Source organism: Carlito syrichta, unplaced genomic scaffold (genome assembly GCF_000164805.1).
Source record: "Carlito syrichta isolate Samal-C Ts95f unplaced genomic scaffold, Tarsius_syrichta-2.0.1 Scaffold128134, whole genome shotgun sequence".
Classification (NCBI taxonomy): Eukaryota; Metazoa; Chordata; class Mammalia; order Primates; family Tarsiidae; genus Carlito; species Carlito syrichta.
This window is the reverse complement of record NW_007072230.1, coordinates 383562-399628: the sequence shown is the minus strand read 5'-3', so window position 1 is coordinate 399628 and position 16067 is coordinate 383562. Positions and strand designations below refer to the sequence as shown.

Below are 16067 nucleotides of genomic sequence, written 5' to 3'. Positions count from 1 at the left end.
ATGTTGTCCTGCATACAATTTTCTGTAACTGATATGTGCAGTATAAACTTTGATGAGCTAGAGCTAGAACTCATGGTAAGTTTATGAACCAAGAAGAAAATGAGACTGGAATGCATGCAGACACACTAGTCAGTTAATAACTACAGTGGTAACTGATATGATTATTGCTAAACTGATTTAATAATTTGGATGGCAGTATTTATCTCTTTGCTATAAACTCAGCTGAAATGTTTAATTTATGGGATTATTGGATTCCAGTTCAGTTAATATTTAATAGAAAATCTGAATCCAGATATGCAGTTAAAAGTTATATATGATATATATAAGTTATATATGTAAAAGATACTGTACAATCATTTATATCTGTAAAATACTTAACACTTTTTTGGGACTGAGAAGCATGGACAATGCTACACCAGCAAGCTCTTCTCTAATCAATTTTCAGTTTTGCTTCTTTGCATTGGACTGAATTTACTATTCTTTTTTTATTTTTCTTTTTTTGTTGTTGAGTTGGAGTCTTACTCTGTCGCCCAGGCTGGAGGGCAGTGGCACGCTCCCAGCCACCGCAGCCTCTACCTGCTGGGCTCCGGCGATCCTTCCGCCTCAACCTTCTCAGTAGCAGGAGCCACAGGCGTGTGTTACCACGCCCGGCTAGTTTTTGTTTGTTTGTTTGTTTGTTTAATTTTTATTGCAGAGAAAGGTCTCGCTAAGTTGCCTGGGAGGGTCTTGAACCCGCAGGCTCAGGCAATCCCCTCACCCCGACCTCCCAAAGTACTGGGATTACAGGCAGAGCCACTGAGCCCGGTCTGAATTTACTATTCTATCCCTGGTATTTTTTATTAAAACAGTTGACTCTATTCTTGTGGCTTGTTTTTATTAAAATTCTCTAAACCAATGTGTGTGTTCCTTAGTTTCCTTAGGTGTTATCACAGAATGTTATTTTACATTTCTATAACTATAGTCAAAGGCTGTACATAAAAGAAAACCCATATATATATATGCAACATTAAATCTTTTACTGCCAATGAATGTTCCTGACTGTTGTGCCTTGTTATGGCTGCTTTTCTATGCTAATAAAGTATGTTTCATTGCCTCCTGGGGGAAAAATTCTCTTTTACTCTTTAAATTTATAATGATTTTATAGTGTATTTGTTTACATTGAACATTATAATTGATGTGTACAACAAATTAATCAACCATGTTTCAGCTGGACCTATACTTGTATTGACCTTCTGGATCTCATACAAACAAAATATACTGGGACAAATTTTTCTGTTCAAAAGATTAGTTTACAGAAAGCATCAGAATCACAGCCTTTCTATGTGGATGTCGTATACATTGGACAGACATCTACAATCTCAACATTGGATGGTATGTTGCATCATTTTTTATCATACTGTAAAATGTTACCATGCAAATTATTTTATATTCTGTAGTATAGAAAGAAACACTGATCTCTAAATAGCAATGAATCATTCTTTCATCACAATAATATTATGATTTAAATCATATTTTGAAGAATAGGGCAAAATTATTCTAAAGATAAAGGCATCCTTAATGTAAACTTTCTCATTGTACCAAAAAGTAGTTTTGTAGTCCTAAATTTTGTTTATTGATACACTGTGGCAAACGCTTTTATTTTGCCTTGTTATTATGAGTGATCACCTATCAAAAGGGAGTGCTGCTTAAAATGCAACTATTGATACTAACATCTGTCTAGGAAGATTGACCTGAAGTTTTTCATGTACTTTAGAAGGATAATTAATCATACTATAAATGAAAACTTTATTTTTTATAACCTTAGCATTGTTTTTATAGTCATGTCAACATACTCATGAGTACATGAGAAATAATAATATGATAAAATTAAACTTTATGATGAAACAAATAGCTTAGCTACCTACAGTCACCTTAAAAAGTGACTTTTCTCATTTTTAAGAGGAGCATTGAAATCCTTTCCTTTCGAACTGTTTTCAAAAGCAAGATGATGAGTCAATCAACAAGAAAACTAAATGTTACTACTTTGTGGTCACTCCTTTTGAATCTTCTATCACCAAACCTACATTAGGATTGGCAGAACATGTGTATAAGACATCTGGATTGTATTGGGATAAAGTTGTAGCAATATGCATTTAGAGCCTACTGTGTGACAGGCGCTGTGTCAAGTACTAAGGAAAGAGCCGCAAAGAAGATAATCTTTGCCCTCCCCTCATGGAACACACATCCTCATGAACACCACATTTAAGGAAACTAGAGCTGAACAGAGCTAACTGGTCTCCAGAAGACTAGATGGCATCCAGGGCTTGGTGGCTTTTAGTTGCTTGGTTTTACTTGATGGGACTCATATGTTAAAAGACATTAAAGCTTTATAATCTAAAGTGAAAGCTTACCAAGTCACACAAACCAACTTTCCTTAAGGTCTTCTTTCTAAAATTTGGTTTTGAATACTTTACTCCATGACATGTGATATTATTTGATGATTTGCTTTTTAGCAACAGAAGCTATGCAATTTTAGCTTCCATTTACTTTTACTTATATTTTTTAGAAAGTCCAAAGAGAAGACTTCCTGCATTAGTAAATGCAGGGATATTTTTAGAGCAATTTGAGGTGAATCAGACCAAAATAAATGGATCAACTATGACAAACCAATATTCTGTTACCATGACTTCATATAATTGCAGTTATAATATACCTATGATGGCTGTGAGCTTTGGGCAGGTAAGCCTAGAATTTGGCAAGTTATTATTTTCAACTTAATGAACATTCGTTTTGATGCAGTAAACTTTCTTTTTAATTTCAAAGAATAACTAACTTACAGATTAAATGTTTTTAATAGAACAAGACAATTAGTTATTCTATAGGATAAATGAAGATTTAGAGGCTTATTGAACTTGAGCATGAAAATTGACTTAAACATTAAAAAATTATTCAAGAGATATGTCTATAAGGAAAAAAACGGGGGGAGGTACTCTTAAAAAACAATTTCAGATCTAAAGAGTTTTCTCTGTTGAGTTAGAACAAAAAGTTGTGGGTTTTTCTAAGAAAGATTCTTAAAAAGAGATTAATGAAAGAAAAGTTGAGATTCTGCACTATGTTTGTAAATTGTTTCTGTTGTAAACTGTATTAAAATTTATACAATGAAGAAAAAGGTGGTTTTTCACAATTTCAAAAGGATCTGAATAATTTTTGTTCTTTTATAATAGGATCAGTAATAAATATTTAAAATATAATGAACCTTTAAAATTTAATTTCCTATAAAAATATGAGTCAATATAATTTTCTGCCACAAACCAAAAACAAGTACAATAAGTTCAAGATTAAAGGTTAAATAATAATTAACCACCATAATTATATTAGAGCACCATAACTGACTTTTTGCTAACTGAAAATTTTTATGATTTAAAAATACTGAAAAATTATAAATGTGAAAAAAAATTGCCTTTATCCCATCCTGAACCAATGTTTTAGTTTTAGTATCTTCAAGATAAATGTTTTGTAAATGGCTTCCAGTTTTTTACTCTAAGCCCTATTACAAAATGTAATAACTAACTCAGGGTTTTGGGACCTGCCCTGAGCCTCTTCCTTGCCATTAGACTTACTCCTCATCTCCAGATAACCACTATTTTGACTTCTACTGCCATTAATTACTTTGCCTGTTTTTAAACTTCATATCAATAGAATCATACAGTATATATTCTTTTGCAGTATATGCTCTTTTGAATCTAGTGTTTTTGTTTAATATTTGAAATTCAGTATTTGAGATTGCATTTGCTATAGCTTCATTAGTTTTCATTGCTATACAGTATTCCATGGTGTGGATATATACCATAATTAAACAATTCTGTTGATGAACTTTTGCATTATTTCCAGTTTGAGACCAATATAAAAAAAAAGTCATTATAAACCCTTTTGTGTAAGTCTTTTGGCACTAATTTACTCATTTCTTTGGGCTAGAAGGCCTATCATTTTAAATTCTATAAGATTAACAGATAGCTGTGAGGGAGCAGAAGCAGGAGAATATAATGTCTACTATTAGGATTACAATCTATGAATTTCTATAGTATGTGTTGCTTCTGTCAATTGATTAGCACTGAACATTAAATGAGATTTTTTTAGAATTTGGGTCAGTCACTTTATAGAGCAGATACTTCCTTAAATTACTGGTTTTCAAGTCTCTATATGGTATTTTTCTTTTAAAAATTTTAGTTTTTTAATAGCCGAGACCACATCTCATGCTTCTTTGCCTACAGTGATTAGCACTGTACCTTGAACAGAGTGCCTGCTCAGTAAATATTTGTTCCTTGAGTGATGGAGAGTGCATTCTGAATTAATGAGATATTACTGCGGTTCTGACTGATTACTGCACAGATGACTGAGTTGACTTTGGCCTCATTATTGCAGCTATGTAGGTATGGCCTGTGTTGATTTATGTGACACTCCTTAATATTCTGAAGAATCCTGAATACAAGAGGCTCATTTATGTCATGTTACAGTATTGTACCATGGTGAGTTAGAGATCATGTTAACCATTGTTAAGTTTAATCGTTTTATCAATATTTATTTTGAAAATTAGAAAATCGCACATGAGACAGAGAATGAATTTGTCTACAGAGGAAATAATTGGCCAGGGGAGTCAAAAATTCGTATTCAAAGAATTCAGGCAGCATCTCCACCTCTAAGTGGCAGCTTTGACATTCATGCTTATGGACAGATTCTCAAAGGTATATGAAAAAAGCTTAAAACATTTCTGTACACACATACACATGTATAATGTAATAAAATGTTATATGTTAGTTTACTTGAGAATTACTACTTATTCTGTTTATATGCAAATGTCTAGTCACATAAGTGCATATATATTAATATCTACTATATTAGGGTCAATTAATAGCCATTCATAATGTTGTTTCAAATCCTTCTTTTAAAAGATTAGTAAAGAACTCACTCATCCAAAACTAACCTTATTAGTAATGATTGTTTCCACTTAAAAGCAATATAAGAAAAAGTCTTCAAAAATATATGTGTTTTAATAGTCATTTTTCAAAGGCAGTTAAAATTATGACTTTCATAAGTCAAAATTTTATATAATACATATATTTTTTAAATAGGCATTTATTACTATGGTAGCCAGAAACAATAATAATATTATAAAATATTATAAAATGGAGAATTAGAATATGATTTTTAAAGACATCTACAATTGAATTACTTAAGCCTGTGCTGTTCAATATGGTGGTCATGAGTACTTAAATGTGACTAGTGTCACATGTTGAAATAGAACATTTTAATATATGGGATTACATAAAATTCATTATTAAAATATTTTACCTCTTTATTTTACTTTTTAAAATATAGCCACTAGAAAATGTAAAATGATACCTATTAGTGCTGATCTAGACAATTTTCGTATGTCTCTTTCTAGTAGTATTTCTCTATATAATTTCCCACAATTAAGATTATATCAGTAAAGCTAAATTATTCAGAGCAAATGATATTTTTGCATTTCCTTTACTGCTTCACCAGATATACTGGGTTATATTCCAAATGTTTGTTTCTCATTTTATTCATGACTTATAGGTTATCAATATTTTCAAAGGTACATATGAATTGATATTAAGTCAACTAACTTAATTATATTAAAACTGATTTTTAAAATAAAGGGATTTGAAATTAAAACATGATTTTAATACTCAATAGAATCTGATATTAAAAATATTTTACTTTTAATGACAAAATGAATTCAAGAGTATTAACTATTAAGAGTAATTAAACCTATTATAGAGTATTTTATACTCATTAAATATACTCTGATTTTTAAAAAGTATTTATGGAAATATCAATTGATATTTAATATTTGTAAGTTGGTATTAAAAAAATGTTTGTGCCAAGGCCACCAATTCTGGTACATTACTTATATTATTTTTAAAGTATTTTATTTTTATTCTTATTTTTAAATTGACAGATTAATTTTTCTTTATTTATTTTATTTCCAAGAAGCATAAATTATTGACAAACATAGAATGCAATACCTATTGCATTTACTATATTGGAGTGAGACATGAGGTTTACAAGAGGACATAAATAGTATACATTTCATGTACTTTAAAGATGAAATTGGCTTGTGAATGTTGACTCCTGCTGTTTTCCATCCCTCATGAGTGCAGGTCTCCCTGCTGCTGTGTCAGCTGCAGATCTGCAGTTTGCTCTCCAGAGTTTGGAAGAAATAGGAAGAGTCTCAGTTACACGAGCGGGAACCTGTGCTGGCTACTCATGGCACATCAAGTGGAGAAGTACCTGTGGAAAGCAAAATCTTCTACAGGTTCTCTCGTTTGCCTTGGCTTCTCTTCTTCTATGTATTGTTTACTTATTTCCACTTTTCCTCATTCCGAAAAGAATTGGAGACTGTGTATATTTTTTAAATGCAAACCACAGACTAAACATCTTTTCAAAGAAATTGAGATGAGAAGATTGTTCTAAATTAAGTTGACCTGATGTTCTCTTTCATGGAGAATAACTGTTGGTACTTTAGTCTGCATGCCGTATGTAAAAAGATCAGGAATGTGTGTGTTAGAAGACCCTTGACAGGGGCGGGTGGAGCACAGGTAGGGCCAGTCCCAGAACTAAATCCATGTGGACATTAAGGAAGGGCCAAGGACAATCAGCCTCACTGTCCATAATTCTACCATGAGAGTTGTATTCTGAGGTCTCGAATACTTCTGTGGTTATCAAGGTGACCTCTTTAAGTCCTTCGGGAAATGACACCTTAAGCTCTCACCTACCTTTTCTTTAATTACAGTGTGGAAGAGGTTTGGGAATAGGAGTCAGGCCCAGAGTATGTGAAGGAGACATGTCTAGAAGGGACTGCTGGCTCAGATTGTCAAACATTAAAAAGTGGGGAGAAAGTCTGTGAGTGGGAGTAACCCTCCTAATGATAACAGAACTAATGTGTGATAATGATAGGAGGATACTAGTGGAAGCTCTCTCTAGTGTTGATGAGAGTATGAGGAAACAGTCTCTTTTATGCAATGAGAATGCAAATTAGGACAACCTTTTAGGAAATACTTTAGTTGTATAGATGCCTTATGATTTGGCAATATCATTTATATAACTCTATTTTACTGAAATAACATAAATGTGAAATATAACCCCAAAGGTAGTCACATGGATACTATGTAACCATATCAAACCTACATCTATTCACCCGGAGAAAGATCCATGACATAAGGTGGGGAAAAAAAATGCAGAACTCTACTTATAAAACTATTTTTGAATGGGGAGTAGGAAGAGGAAGAGATAGGGAAGTAGGAGATCCAAAAATGTATATAAACATAAAACACAAGTGTGTATGGATATGCAAATGACAACAGTCATAAAAATGTGGTAGTTATTTTAAGAAAATTCCTTGCCTAGAGTTGGAATTAGAAAATTCCATGACCGAGGTTGGTCTCCCTCTTAGTATCTCTGCTGGTGTTTTTGCATCTACTTTTATTCTTCTAACCAGTCTCCTCTGCTTATTCACTGTATCTGTTCCGAATCACATCGGCTCTCACATGGCCCCAGTGTGCAGACTCCTATCTCTTTGCTACCCCCTGAATACATCTGAAGTCTGCCTTCATGGCAGAGAAATTTCATAAAGACCAAATGGATTTGACTTGGTTTTATTTCTTACCATTGGAAAAAAATACAATTACAAAAGTCGATGAAAAACCAGAGTGGTTAAAGGTGAAAAATGCTAAGAGGAAAGTTGACTTTCAGGAGAAAAGAGGACACAGTTTTTCAATGATTCAACAAAAGTTTACCAAAGTGGTCATATTCGGAAAAAGCACAGAACACTTTGAGAAAATCAAATTTAGTAAATTTATTTTCTTTAGTTTTTTTCATCCTAAAAGTTCAAGCTAATTTTAGTCATTTAATTTGAGTTGTAATTAATGCAATGTGTGATAATGCAATAGCCCTAACATTTCTTTCTTAGATTATGTTCATTTTTGAAGAGGCTCCTTTTTTTTAAAAAAAGTGACTAAATGGTTGGGAAAGTTACATCCTTTTACTTTTATCCACTTTCACTCATACTGAAATTTTTAAAAAAATCTAGTGATGCTATAGTTTTTCATGTAAAATAATTTTGTGTAAAAATAGATTGATGATTCCAACATTATTGGAGCAAAGGCTAATATGACAGTTACAAAGAAAAAGGAAGGTGGCCTATTCAGACAACGCATACTTGGAGACCTACTTCGTACACCCAGTCAACAGCCACAGGTATTTTGAAACTTTTCTCATGCTGTTTAATATAATTTTAATGTATAACTAGCTTATGATATGTTAGAGACCTAGTAAAATAGGAGGGCTGGTTTCTCTATTTTCATAAGAATATTTGTCTTAACAGTTGATCAACTCAATTATATTATTTTGGAAACTTTGTGAAAATCATCTGATGATAAAATTGTAGATTTTTAAACTCTACTAGTGCCAAAATAATGAAAATATATTATTTCATTTCATTTTACGGTAACTTTGTGAAGTAATTATTAATATTGCCTCTTTAATGATGAGAAAATTAAAGTGTAAAGACCTTATGTGATGTCCAAAAACAACCTTTATTTTTCCTCATAGTACTGATCAATTCCAAAAATAATATGCATTTATCATTTTTTACTTATAGTTTTATGTAACTCTCTATTTGCCCCTACTGAAATATAAATTGGGTGATGACAGGAATGCCATCTGTTTTGATCAATGTTGTGTTCTTATATTCCTAACATTTACAACTTTGCCTGAAACATAGTGGGTGCAATTACTGGATGAATGAATGAATGAGGCAGGCGAGATGATTCATGCCTGAAGTCCCCGCATTTTTGGCGACTGAGGTGGAAGGATTGCTTGAGCCCAGGAGTTTGAGACCAACCTAGGAAATATAGCAAGACCCTGTCTCAACTGAAAAATCAAAAAACTAGCCTGGCATAGTGGTACACACTTGTAGTTCTCACTACTCGAGAGGCTGAGGTGGCAGGATTGCCTAAGCCCAGAAAGCTGAGGGTGTGGTGAGCTGTGATTATCCTGCCACTGCACTGCAGCCTGGGTAACAGAGTGAGATCCTGTCTCAAAAAAAAAAAGGAAGAAAGAAAGAAAGAAAGAAAGAAAGAAGAGAAAGAAAGAAAGAAAGAAGGAAGGAAGGAAGGAAGGAAGGAACGAAGGAAGGAACGAAGGAAGGAAGGAAAGAAAGAAAGAAAGAAAGAAAGAAAGAAAGAAAGAAAGAAAGAAAGAAATTTCAATGTAGAAAAAATATAGATTTAATTTTTGTAGACAAACCAACAAAACTTCATCAAATGTTCCAAATCCTATACATATTTTACCACTGCCCATTTACCCCTGTTTCTAGAACCTTGTTTTTTTATTTGAAGGTTGAAGTCTATGTCAATGGAATTCCAGCTAAATGTTCAGGTGACTGTGGGTTTACATGGGATCCCATGATTACCCCCCGAGTATTGGCCACAAGCCCTTCTCAAGGTAAACTCCTGCTTTTCCACTTTTACTATGGGGTGAAAGACAACTAGCAAAAAATTGTAAACTCTGATAATGGATTTTTAAAAATATATTCACAGTAGAGTCACCAACTAAGGTAAGCAGACAGTTCTACATTGTGTGGGGGAAAAAAAACCTATTAAATAAGAAAGTTATTGAAAGAATGCTATTTTTTAAAAATTGTTTTTGAAGCCAAAATATTTCCTTTGAAGGAGAGGACTCAATAATCCTTTATTGATCTAGTTTCACCATTTAGAATCAGTCTTTAAAATTTCTCTCAGACATTGAGGCATTTTTGTTCAACTCTACTAGCTACAGGATCAATTGGAATCTTTCATCATATGAGGCCACTTCTTCTAGGAGAGTTAGTAAAACTAGCAACAAGACAACTGCTGTTTTATAAAAGCATAAAATTGAGTTGTAGATTTGAAAATAAGAGATTGAAAAATTATTCCTAATAATTCCCAATAACTCAGTCTAAGGAGCATATTATACCATTTCTTCATAGTGTGTTATTGTTTCAAAGAAATCTGATTGCAGTTTGTGTCTGAGCATCCAAGGATAGAAGTAAACAGCAAGAATAAGAATGTAAGGGGTGGTTTTTACCAATCAGAAAGATAACAGAGAGTATAATCACATATTTAGTCTTGGTGAATAGCAGGAAAATTCATCAATTAATTTTATATCATCTCTTTTCATACCAAAAAGCATTGAAATTTTTTTTAAATGCACTTTTGTGTTGAAAGAAGATATTCTGCAGACTTTTTTAGTCATGATATTAACTTTGGGATAATTCACGTTATGTGAAGTCAAAACTCTGAAGAATAAGGATCTGGTGAACTTTAATTTGGTTATCGTACTTGAGTCCTCTTATATTTATATTCATCCTTAACTTTTTAATGAATTCCCATTTTCACATGTGTGTTCTGAAAAACTATTTCTTATGCATTGTAGTTAAACTAAATTGCCTTTTGCCACATTTTGATTAATTTAAAAGTAGTGAAAACATAAGTATAAAGGATACTATAAAAAAACCTATATTCTCTTTACTGAAAATGAGCAGATGTTAACATGATGTCTATTTACTTTCAATACTTGATTTAAGAAAGACAATATTATAGAAATAGCTACAGTCCTTGTTAAGCACTATTCGTAGTCCTAGTCTTCTACACAACTCTCTAGAGGCAATTGCAGTAATTAATTATTGTGTGCATATCCTTGCATGCGATTTTTGATGCCTTTTGTATGTAACTCATGCACATGTGGTCATTTTGCCAGCATTTTGAAGCTTACAAATGAGATATTGCAATTTGAGTATAATTTTGCATCTTACCTCTGTCATTCAGAATTCATTTTGAGATATATTTATGTGACTTTAGGTACATTTAATTTATCACTTTAAAGTACTTCATGAATATACAAAAGTTATTGGTTCTTCTACTGATGGACATTTAGATTATTTACAATTTTTCAGTTTTCCAAATGAGTCTATATGGAGCTTTCTTGTATAAACCTCCTATCACATACATGTTAGAGCTTCTTTATGGTATGCCTAAAGAATTGCTGGGTAATACTTGGGTAAAAGTGTATTCAATTTACTGGATGGAATTGCTGGGTAATACTTGGGCATATGCATATTCCATTTACTAGAGCAAGTTGCTCTCCAAAGTGGCTATATTACCAGCAGGTATAAGAGCACCATATCTTCTATATCCTTGCCAATATTGAAATTATCAGTTTTCTAATTTTGAGCAATCTGATGGGTGAAAAAAGTTAATATTTGTCTATTCTCTTATTAGTAATGCACATGAGCATCTTCTTGTATATTTCTTGAACAGTCAGATTATTTCCTATTTTCAAATGGGAAGTGTCTACACCACTTATTATACTATCCTTTCCTCATGAATTTATTATGGTAAGTTAAGTCTGTCATATACAAGTTACCATATAGAGTTGTCTGCTTAATTTGGTATGAGAGTATTTTCTCCTTACCTCTTTCCGTATTTTCAGCCATGAAATTCCTTACACTAATCTCTGTCAAAACACAGTTTCAAAATGTGAAGCAGTGTAGACTAACCCAATTGAAAAAAATACTACTGCCAAAAAAATGTGTCCTTTTTTCCTCTGCTTGCCTATAGGCTTATTTTTTACAGCTTTTGAGGGTAGGCTTATTTTGCTCTGAGAAATATCTAATTTCATAACAACAGATTTTATTTTCAAAATTTTAATCTTGTTATTTGAATTTATCGTTTTCAGGGTCCTATGAAGAAAGCACAATTCTGACCATAGTAGGTTCGGGGTTTTCTAGTTCAGCTGTGTCCGTCTCAGTTGGACCTACTGGTTGCTCTCTTCTTTCTGTAGACGGTAGGTTCTTTCTAAAATCATTAAATCTAATTGGTCTCTTCTAAGAGAAAGTGAAGTCAAAGAGCAGTATTCCAATTTTGATTATCCTGTAGACTGCACTAGAGGGGGTCACATAATTGGCACCTGGTCTGTAAAATGCATTATCTTTTCAATTTTTGATTATGACCACAGACTATTTCACTGTGAACAGTGTCTTTATCCCATAACAGTTGGTTTTTGTTCCTTTTTGTCTTCATAATATGATTCCATGAAATCTTTATTGCTTTAGTGTGTCTATGGAACACACACACACACACAATGTGTAAAGTGCCACTGTAGTGTTCCGTGGTTTCCTCTGCCCATGTTTTGACAGTGCCACGTGAGTCGTCCAGCAAAAGGATGTGGTCATCTTCCCTGACTTCTAGCCCAACAGAGCCTCTCTCCATTAGTGTAGAATTTAAAGAGCATTCACATTTTTTACCTCTTAAAATAATGAGGGCCATAGTTATTTATTTCCCTAAAAGTTGTCCTTTAGGTATTTTTCCTAATTTAAATAGAGTAGACTCACGTAAGCAAATTCATTTACAAAATCCTTTCTGTTTTTTACATTTTAGATCTTCTATGCATTCTTGAGATCAGTACACACAGACAGTTCCAAATAAAGAAAATGTTTTCATTTCATTTTTGATAATCTCTCTTAATAAAACCTAGTGTTTTACTCCATTTTGAGTTTAATATATGAGACCGAAAATGTTAGAATTATTAATATAAAAGATCTTATAAATTATAATTTTTTAAAGTTATGACAGTAGCTTTAAATAGATCCGAATAAAATTGTGAACTTTCCTTTCATTATTGCTAACTTTATCATAGGAGTGTCCCATTCATAGCATCAGGTAGTTTGTAAAGGTTTTTTCCTCCTACCCTTCTTCACATATGATTGCTTTTCTTTGGATATATTTCTTGGCATCTAAAAATGAAGGCCAATGTTAATATTTGCAACAAACATTTTCAGTAATTTTATTGCAAAAAATCTATGTGATTTATCATTTCCTTCTTCTTTCTTTTTTTTTTTTTTTTCTGCAAGAAAATGAGATCAAGTGCCAGATTCTGAATGGAAGTGCTGGACGTGTCCCAGTTGCTGTGTCCATAGCTGACATGGGACTAGCACAGAATGTGGAGGGGAAGGACTTCCACTTCTTGTACCAGAGTCAGATCACACACATCTGGCCTGATTCTGGAAGCCTAGCAGGTAATAGTTAATAGTTCTAAACAGAAAGAACATTGCATACGTTTCTGTCACTTCACTGTGCTGTTTCTAGTACAGGATGAAGGGAGAGGAACTGAAAGTTCCCTCCTAGACAACAAAGGAGAGTATGCTTTGAGAAGGCATAGTGATGAAGTGGCTGACTAATTCTTTTGTTTCCTGGGAAGCAGGAGTCAGGGCGCTGCTTATACTTACATCTTAGGTTATTGAATTAATATCATCAATTATTACATGTTTCTGTAACAAGCTCATCAATAATGTCAAGATAAGATTTATTAGTTATTATTCTGCTTACCAGCTGCTTCATTTGTAACCACAGTCTCAGTGGAGCTACTTGACCTAGAAAAAGTTCTGGGAACAAATTGGGAAAGGATGGCTGACACAGAAACTGTAAAGAAAATTTAGTTTGGTTTTTTTTTCCCCCCCCATCCTGCTTCATTTTCTTTGTATTTTGTTTGTTTACCAGAATTGGTTTTGGGTTTTGTGCTTTGGTTTTGTTCTTTTTGGTGTGTTTTTATTTTACTTCATTTTATTGAATTTTTTTTATGTTTATTGTTTGGTTTGGTTTTTTGTTTTTCTTTAACTTAGAGGTATTAAAGAAGATCTGGCGAGGGTCTTAATTCACTCTCCTTTTCCAACCATGGAATGGTTGAGCAAATAGAAATTCCATAATTTTTCTTCCTAGGATAAAGAAAGTACTATGGAAAATAGAAGTTGCTGCTAAAAATGCCCCAAAGCAAATATGAGTTACAAATATATGTTATTTGATTAAATCACTTAGCCTGGCTTCTTATATTTCCCAACTTCAGAGCTCAGGCTTGGATGTGTGGAGGTGATTGCACGTCTCCAGTCAAATTTGATCTATTTGCCAGTCAATCTCTTGCATAATTATAGACAATTTTCGAATGATGGGCTAGATGTTGCCAAAGTTACCTTTTGTTATAGTTGATCTGTTTTTGTTTATTTGTTTCTGGTTTTTATTTCTTATTATAAGGTGGTGCTCTACTGACTCTATCTGGATTTGGCTTTAATGAAAATTCAAAGGTGTTAGTTGGAAATGAAACCTGCAATGTGATTGAAGGGGATTTGAATAGGATAACCTGCAGAACACCAAAAGTAAGGCCCCTCAACTTGGTCATTTTTTTCTCCATAAGTCTGAAATCTTACGAATTAGGGAACATCTCAGAGGAAAGTTAAACCAGTGGCATATTTACTTAGAACCTGCAGAGTTTTTGTTATGCTCTTAAAATGATTACTTCAATATATTTCCACTAAGATCTGAAGACAAAATATTATCTCCACATTCTAGATACTTAAAATCATGAAAGAAGACAGAGGCAGAAACCAGTGTTGAACAATGTATTCCATTTGAAGTAACAGAAGTAGCTACAAAGTAAAGACAAAATACAGTGGAGAGAGGGTGTCAGAAATAGTTTCACAGAAAGGTTGATATCCTATCAGAACTTGCGGATGAATGAGAGTTTACCAGATAAATCTAAATGAAAAATTTAGTAAACTAATAAACAGTCTAAAAACATAGGGAAGCAAATCTAGGCATTTTTTGTTTTAAAAACATGTTAAAGCTTGTTGACAAAATGTGTGAAATTCTCCATGGAATATTGCATCTTAGGGCCATTGTTCTTCATTTAAAAAAAAAATAGTCTTCAACTTTAAGCCAAGAATCTGATTTTCTTATTTTGTGCAAAATGATGCTGAATCTAGTCACTGACATTTTAAAATATGTAGCAGAATATAAATGAGGGTCTTATGTAGTTGCAATCTGTAGAACAATAAATTTGAGTGTGTACTGGACTGACTGATGGAGATGAGAATCTGGGAGATATGGTGAATTAAAACTTACTTTGTTTAAAATACATCATTCAGTTAGACACTGAGTGTGAATTAAATAAATACTATATAGAGGAAACAATGTTTTTCTTAATTGGCAATTGCATTGGTTCTGTATCAGTGGAAACACCAAATATTTCTCCTAAAGGTTCCAAATACTTAGTTTTGGATTCTGTAATTAGGTCAGCAAAATATATAATAATATGATTTATCAGTGAAGGGGAAAAAAGTTACTTGTCTGTTTCAAGAGCAAAAATTCAAAACTACCAGTATTTTATGCCTTAGCAGTTAGGAAATCACTTGTTCAGAGCATCTCAACTATATTGTGGAGTCCTCAAATATTCAATAATATAAATGCATTTAAATTGATCATAAAATCACTCTGTCTTATACCTTTATCTTAAAAATTCAATCATGTAACCTACATTTGACACCACAACTAAATGTCTGAAAACTGATTCATTCCTTCAAAATAAGACATTTTCAGAGGTTTATTTTGAATTATTCTATTTGCTTTCAGCTCTTGGACTTCTATATCTCAACATTTAATATTTTATACATTTTTTCTTTGTATTCTAGAGAATTGAGGGTACAGTTGATATTTCAGTTATTACCAATGAATTTCAAGCCACAGCAAAGGATGCTTTTAGTTATAACTGTTTACAGACACCTGTTATAACTGATTTTAGTCCAAAAGCACGGACAATACTAGGTAAGAAATTCTTCAGTAAAATCCGTCATTTCATATACATATATATATATTACTTGTAGAAAGGCTTTTGAAATAGTTTCTCCTGTAGTTTTATTTCTTACAGTGAAATCAGTCACAAGTTGTATGTATGTGTGTTTTACCATAGATTAGTCTACTTATTATTTCCCTTTGAATATAGGCAATAAGGAAAAAAATACATTTGTAAAATGTATCTTGCCATCTTTTTTCCTTTTAAACAATTGGACATAAATTTTTTTAATTTTTTTTGAGTTGGAGTCTCACTCTGTCACTCAGACTGGAGTGCAGTGGCTGCTGCCGGCCACCGCAGCCTCGACCTGCTGGGCTCCGGCGATCTTTCTGCCTCAGCCTTCCAAG

General features: G+C 32.8%; 1 protein-coding gene across 1 annotated transcript in view; it reads left to right on the top strand.

The window, feature by feature from the left end:
* The window catches only part of PKHD1L1 (PKHD1 like 1), a 158824-nt gene that overhangs the window by 48593 nt on the left and 94164 nt on the right, over positions 1–16067 (top strand). The window contains exons 22-31 of the mRNA XM_021707962.1: positions 1208–1371; positions 2546–2718; positions 4574–4721; positions 6165–6319; positions 8137–8259; positions 9402–9507; positions 11779–11886; positions 12953–13117; positions 14127–14248; positions 15560–15692. Coding sequence (XP_021563637.1) covers positions 1208–1371; positions 2546–2718; positions 4574–4721; positions 6165–6319; positions 8137–8259; positions 9402–9507; positions 11779–11886; positions 12953–13117; positions 14127–14248; positions 15560–15692 — 1397 coding nt within the window. The remainder of the gene's footprint in view (positions 1–1207; positions 1372–2545; positions 2719–4573; positions 4722–6164; positions 6320–8136; positions 8260–9401; positions 9508–11778; positions 11887–12952; positions 13118–14126; positions 14249–15559; positions 15693–16067) is intronic.